Raw genomic sequence first — 7,500 nt, forward strand, 5'->3', positions numbered from 1 at the left:
CCGTTTCGGAACGGTTGCATTTCCAGTTAAGTTGCTGATCCAGACATTTTTCCATTTGCTACTTTGTTTAAACCAAGCATGCTGCCAAATAGATAAAGTGGAACAACAATGACCAGATAAGATTAGAATGAGACAGACCCCAGGAAAAAAAAAAAATTAAAATACTCATTTCTACACATGACATAAATAAAATAAATGTATTTGCCTGCAGTGTGGGACTTTGTAAACTGTTTTTTTTTTTTTTTTTAAACAATATGATTGAATGCCAAAATGTAAAAAGTGGAAACTTTCTGAGCCCTCCTAAAGACTATGGATAATTGAGTGAATTAATGACTAATTGTGATTAACGCTCATTGGTCCCGTCAGGTTTTCCCCATTAGAACATCTGGAACATTGATGCAGCCTTTCCCATTACAGTCATTCTATGTCATGTACAGTTACAAGTCGTACATAGCAACACACAGCCGCTGAAATGACGTGAAAGCACTTAGTTCCGCAACACCTCAGCAATTTGTAACGCCAGTGTGGTCATTTAATCTAGGTTTCCCAGCGTTCCACGCACCGCAAAATATTCTAAAGGGACAATTTAATAAGTCACAAAGCGGGATAACCTCCCGAAAACTCCCATTGAAGCTCATAGGCTCTATACATACTGCGAAAAACACAGCAGTCTTTCCAAAGTGTGTGTGTGTGTGTGTGTGTGTATGTGTATGTGTATGTGTATGTGTATGTGTATATATATATATATATATATATATATATATATATATATATATATATATATATATATATATATATATATATAGGGAACCATGTTAAAAATGGTTATTGAGGCAAAAAGTGACACTGTGTGCTCATTTGCATGTCATTTCCCAGAATCCCTTGCTGCAGTGGAAGTGCTGTATGCTGGGTGATAATGGGGAAAGGCGGGGTTGCAGACCTGCCTAAGACATGCAGATGAGCATACAGCTATATATGTATATATATATATATATATATATATATATATATATATATATAAAGAGCGAGAGAGTGAGAAAGAGATGAAGCCATATTGTATTACGAGAGAGAGAGAGAGAGATGAAGCCCCATTATATTACACACGTAATGGCGAGTAGCTGTTTTCATTAACATTAATAATAGACCACGGGAGCGAAGCAGAGCAGTTGAGGAAGATGGCGGGCGGTGGCAGAAGACCACAGGAAAGGAGAAGGGCAGTAGAGGAGGAAGATGGCAGGTGGCGGCGGCAGAAGAGGAGGAATGAGGGCCACATGAAAGGAGCAGGGCAGCAGAGGAGGAAGACAGCGGGCGGCGGAAGAAGAGGACTGAGTACCATGTGAGCGGAGCAGGGTGGCACAGTTGAACGGCCGGGTATGAGCGCGCCCCAGCGGTCCAACCCGGAAGTATTTACCGCCTTCCGGTGTCTTGCTGCTGCTACAGAGCACTTCCTCCCCGGCCGTTCTCCGTGCCACCCTCCTCCACTCACGTGGTACTCATACCTATTCTACCGCCGCCCGTTGTCTTCCTCCTCTGCTCCACTCCCGTAGTCCTCAGTTCTCATGCGCCGCCGTCCACCTCCTCTGCTGCAGTTCTCCCTCCGCCAGTAACCCCCCCCCCCACACCTTTAAGGGGGCGAGTCCCTTTTTTGTCTGGCGAGTAGCGTTTTGCGTAATTTGTCGAGCCCTGCACACGTGTATGTATTAAGTGACATGGCCCTGTTAACCCTTTCAGTGCAGATGGGTTTGCAATGCCCTGCTAGTTCTTCCAGCAGTGAAAGGGTCATGTACATAATTACTACAAAGGGATATCCCTCTTATACAGAGGTAGTATATAAAAAAAATACCTCGATGTAATTTATTACTTTGCTTACACAGCGAAAAGAAAACCGATGTGCAGCGAGTCTTGCTGGAAATAAAACGTCTTCACATGCTTTTCTAACACCTGTTTGCAGACATGCCTTAAACACGGAAGTGGAATATCTCCGTGCCAGCTGTGTGCGACACCTCGAATTCTCCGTTAGATTACAAGCGCTCCAGGCCGGGGCTTCCCGGCATTATGTATGCTGCGTGATGACTAAGAAATAGCGCGTCATTACCTGAGCGTGAGCGTGTACTCTCCAGGGATTTTGCTAGCGGCATCTCGCACCAGAAACGTCCCGTCTGGCGTGTCTCGAAGTTTTTCATTCACCTCCTCCCTGAAATCCCACAGAATAATACATGGAACAATTACAATTAAACCGATCAGTCAGTTCATTATTTCATTGGTATCAGGTTACCATGGATAAAACTATTGTCTTAAGTGTTCAATGTCAAAGGTGCTTTTCCGCCTAAGGTTTCTGTTTGGTAGTAGGTGGGAAGCAGGGGGTCTCCGGAGCCGTACCACGTTAATTTCAGCTCCGGGGCCCCCTCCCTTTTTCCGGAGATATATACCTCCGAAGGTCATGCCGTAGCAGCCCAGCTGGGCAAGCAACATGGCGGTTTAAAGGTCCCACGGTCCAATAGTAGTCCACAACGTCACCCGTTGTGGCCTCCTATTGCCACTCTTCACACGGGACCTTTAACTATGCATGAGATACCAGCATGACCTACAAAATTAAGTATCTTAGGGAGTAGGGGTCCCGGAAGCAGAAATCAACACGGTCCAGCTCCGGAGACGGAGAAAGACAGAGAGAGAGAAAAGATTTCGTTTACAGATGCTCTAGGGCAGGATCGGTAAATACAGCAGCAAAAGGGACTTTGCTTTAGGGAAGAGAAAACAGAGACGACCGTTATTTCTATAGGGAGTAGAGCCGATTGCAGCTATAACCGCTCGCTGTAATGCAGCGCAGCCGGGAGACTATCCTCCTGCTGTTCAAGACTCCCCCGCAGCTCCTTACACATCCTCGTTATGGACCTGCACATCTGTCCCACACATCTCAACTGCGCCTCACACCATTAACTCTCCAGATAACACCTTTGCAATCAGGCATTACCATAGCACTGTTACATGACCTCATTACCCACTTTATACGCGCTTACCCTATTAACCTGGCCAGCTACAACTTGCACTTCAGTGTACTCCTGTCTCTGTACACCGATTAAATTGTCAGCTCTTCAGGGCAGGAAACTTGAATCCCCCAATGTTTTATGTATTATACCTTTATCGGCATTATTGTCCCCTTTATGCCTCAGTAAAACGCTGCCTACACGGTTAAATTAATATACCACGCAACACGGTAACCGCGCAGACGTGGCGTCCCAATGAAGATCTTGATGGATTTGATAATTAGCTAAAATCTCCCCAATTCATTTGATATCATTATTTATTAATAACGTGTTTTGGGCTGGTGCGCTCCGCACCGACCATGGTCTACTTCATATTATTTGACACCTGTATGCAAATGAATGATGTCTTCTGTAACAACGAGCCAGTATCATATACACAAAAACTGAACAGCAATGTACCACCTTCTCTCCCTTTTTTGCCAACCATATTTTGTTTTTATCCTCGCCCTACCTGTTCTGTTTTCTGTACCTTTAGTACGTTAAACATAATACACATTTTAGTGAAGTCACAAAATGTTTATTTATTTTTTTAAATGGGCCTCACCTAGAAATCTCGCCCCAGTACCACTCTGCCTCCTGCATAGTCCCGGTGCCCCCGTTTGCGGTGCCGGCTGCTGATTTTGGCTTGGCCGGTTTGGGAGGGAGAGCTGCAACAAGAAGCCGTCAAGAGTCAAATCCACGAAGGGGCCAAATTAACCCTTTCTTTGCGGCCAGGCACATTTAGCAGATTATTGTGACAACTTAAACCAGCCTCCTCAAAACGGCAGAGAAGGGGTTAATTGTGCTACTGGTCCTGTTTTCCAATTCCATGCCGAAATCCGCAGGTTTAAAAAAAAAATTAAAAAACGGATTGAATCAGGTTCCTCCTGAGCTAAAATTAGTTATTTTTTTTTCGTTCAGAGGACCTTTCAGTTCTCGAAAAAGTCACCTGTGACGTTACCGGCATTTTTTTCAGGAGATTTAAATGGCCGCCCAATAGGAAGCCGCAAACATTCATGCTGTAGTGTGTGTGTGTGTGTGTGTGTGTGTGTGTGTGTGTGTGTGTGTGTGTGTGTGTGTGTGTGTGTGTGTGTGTGTTTGTGTGTACGTGTGCGTATATATATTTATTTAATTTTCCCATTTACAAGAGTTGCAGGAAAAACAAGCTGAGGAAGAAAGAAGGAGGGAGGGTGTGGTGCTGAAATAAAGGAATTGGTTAGGGGGTAAAGGGTCAACACTTCGTCTTTGGCAAAATATTCCAGGAACATATAGCATGGTAAGCATATCCATATCATATACTCCATCATAACAACCGATTGTGAAGAGGGGAGCTCAGCGATTGGGGTAGTGAAGATCTATATATATATATATATATATATATAGTGGAATTATAGTGTTGCTTGTGAAGATGCATTATTTAAACCTGGAGCGGCCAACTCCAGTCCCCAAGGGTCACCAACAGGTCACGATATCCCTGCTTCAGCACAGGTGACTCAATCAGTGGCTCAATCATTGACAGCCACCTGTGCTGAAGCAGGAGTATCCTTAAAATCTGACCTGTTGGTGGCCCTTGAGGCCTGTAGTTGGTTACCCCTGGTTTAAACCAACGGAGACAGCGGGCGCGAGGTTCTTCCAGGCCCCAGCTAGGACAACGGGTATCCAGTAGAATCTGTGCAATTAATCTGCCCTCGCTATATTTAAACCCTGGGATGGGATGACCCAGGAGTGCTACCCAGGGGGCCGAGACTTTTAAAACCACAAACTTCACCAAGTGAGCAAGGACGACCCTCCCCCCCCCCCCCCCCCAGTGTGAATCCTGGCAGATTGCTGCATTAGGATATGTATACAGTGTTTAAAAAAAGGGTCAGTCCCTGCTAGAACGGTGACATTCATTGGGTTAAAAGAAGCAAACGGACACCTTTTAAAAAATACAGAAATGACCAATGCTTTCTTTTAATTTAAATTTTTTTTTTTTTTCAAACATAACATTTTCATTGCAAGAAAAAGCTTTGGGGTGTTTTTACAATCTTTACCCAATGTCCGTTTGGAGATCAGACTGTATCAGTCGTCAAATCCCCAGGTAAATGGTCATCATTTCTTTGTAAAGAAAAGATGGTGCCCCCCCCTCCCCCCCCCCCGTCGTCATCACATCATCTGTGTGCATCAGTGTGAGTTTGTGCAGGGCATAGAGAGCAGCAGGTGCTGGCATTAGGGATCAGCAGCAGCTAGAATTGGCAGAGGGCACGATTAACCCCTTCCCTGCCACCAGAGCCAGCAAACAGACGAGTATAGGTTTCTCTGAACTATGGCACGGTGTGGATGTGTTTGCAGAACGGGATACCTTATAATAAGAGGTCTCCAGACACAGTGTTTACAGAGCTTTCCAAACCCAGCGGGACTTTTCTTCATGTCTAAGCTCTATACCCACTATGAACCTCTACGAACACCTGGCGTTGATCCATGAAAAGGCATCTCAACCGAAAACAAACCTACACTTCTGCAAACTCCTGTAACAGCCGATCCGGGAGGACACAGTAAGTGACACTGTCCCTGCCTTTGAGGGGTGCCTATTCTTTATGACTTTGGGCAAAGTCCCTTTACCTCGCTGTATCTCAGGCAGCGATTTTAGAGTCACCTTATTTGAAATATAAACAGTCATTATACTCGGTCACGTTTAATTCACATAGTCGGAAATCCCTCTGCATCTCACCGGAGGAGCACTGATAACCAGAGATTTATTCTACGTGTTTGATTTTACCCAACACCATGTGAGTAGGATACCGGCTATTTGTGATCCTAACACACGTTCAGGGTTTTGATATATTGCACTATAATTATTTTCTATTTATTTGCCATAAAGTGGGAGCTTTGCACTGACATCCGCTGCCATTATCTTTTTGATGTCGGGACACACCACACCTGACCCCAGCGGCATGCCTTCCAGCGGTTGTATTTTATTACATTGTTCTATCCAAGTATGTATGTATGTAAGTAAGTATGTATGTATGTAAGTAAGTATGTAAGTATGTATGTAAGTATGTATGTAACATTTTTCACTACAAGCAATTATTTGCGCTTGTTACTTTGCACTATAGTGAATTTAAATTGCTAGCTCCATTTAGCGCCTATATTTAGTGGTGCACACACCACAGTTCCCAAATCAGAAACAAGTATTATTATAATGATCCGAGAGTGTTTAACCCTTGAGGAGGTGGAGCGTATAATTGCGGCTGTACCTGGAGGGGGCTGTTTGTGCTGTACATCTCTATCCTGCAGCAGCAGCACCAGTAACAGGATGGGATAATCCGGCGGAGCCTCAGCCCTGACATAGGAAACACAGGCAAGTTATCAGAAGCCAAAGCAAACGGGTGCAAATAATGACAGATATTAAAAGGACATCAACCCTTTAGTGGCTCATATAGACATTTATATATTCGTCGCACCACACTGGCATACATACACACACACACACACACACACACACACACCCACACACACACACACACACACACACACACACACACACACACAGCCTGTGTAAACTCTTGTTGAACACCGTGACCTCAAACAAAAGAGAGCGGCCAGAGGAAATCAAACCCATCTCAATCACCACCCCAAACATTCACTGCCATTAGTGCACATCGGTATTAGGAGGGACTGCACTGTAACGGTTATGGGAAAAGTGGGGGGGGGGGGGGAGAGAGGAAGCACTCACCCTGCGATGACCGGCCGGAGAAGCAGGGGTCCGAAAACCTCAGCGGCCGCCCTCTGCGTCAGACCGTTGCGGTTGGCGTTGCTGCACACCTTGCTGATGTGTTGGAGCAGGAACTGGAAGGTGAGCAGATGCTGCAAGGGGACGGCGGGAGGCTGGATAATCTGGGAGACCTGCGCTCGCCTCTGCTCCTCGTCTGCGATCTCTGCGCCGTGGGGAAGATTAATGACGAGGCGGTTAACAGGTGGGAGGGCGGCAGGGGCTGGCTGCCAACTGGCCCAGGAAATAGCCAGCCCACACACCATACATACATGCTACACACATACTGTATACACACCATACAATAGGCAAGCGCCATACACAGGGAAATGTACAAACAAAAACACACCAGATATGCATATATACACACACACACACACACACACACACACACACACACACACACACACACACAACTAACGATAAACAAAATACACGCACCAGATGCATGAACAAACACTTTATAAAAGCATGTAACGCGTCATTGCGCTTAATGGCAATACATGCGTGGTGTGGTGTGGTGTGGTGTGGTGTAGTTGTACACACTTAGTTAAGTTATGGTGGGTAAAAAAAAAAGTGACAAAAACCCTCCACAGCAAAGCATATAGCAAATGGAAATATTACTGTATGCTCATTTGCATGTCTTAGACAGGTCTGCAATCCCGCCTTTCACCATTATCACCCAGCAGACAGCACTTCCAATGCAGCAAGGGATTCTGGGAAATG

At 45.3% G+C, this 7,500-nt stretch overlaps 1 protein-coding gene across 1 annotated transcript in view; it reads right to left on the reverse strand.

The window, feature by feature from the left end:
* PIK3R2 (phosphoinositide-3-kinase regulatory subunit 2) overlaps positions 1-7,500 on the reverse strand; it is a 43,924-nt gene that overhangs the window by 14,172 nt on the left and 22,252 nt on the right. The window contains 4 exon segments of the mRNA XM_075613021.1: positions 2,096-2,194; positions 3,589-3,691; positions 6,260-6,345; positions 6,739-6,940. Of these exon segments, the coding sequence (XP_075469136.1) occupies positions 2,096-2,194; positions 3,589-3,691; positions 6,260-6,345; positions 6,739-6,940 (490 nt within the window).

Source organism: Ascaphus truei, chromosome 8 (assembly GCF_040206685.1).
Source record: "Ascaphus truei isolate aAscTru1 chromosome 8, aAscTru1.hap1, whole genome shotgun sequence".
Lineage (NCBI taxonomy): Eukaryota > Metazoa > Chordata > Amphibia > Anura > Ascaphidae > Ascaphus > Ascaphus truei.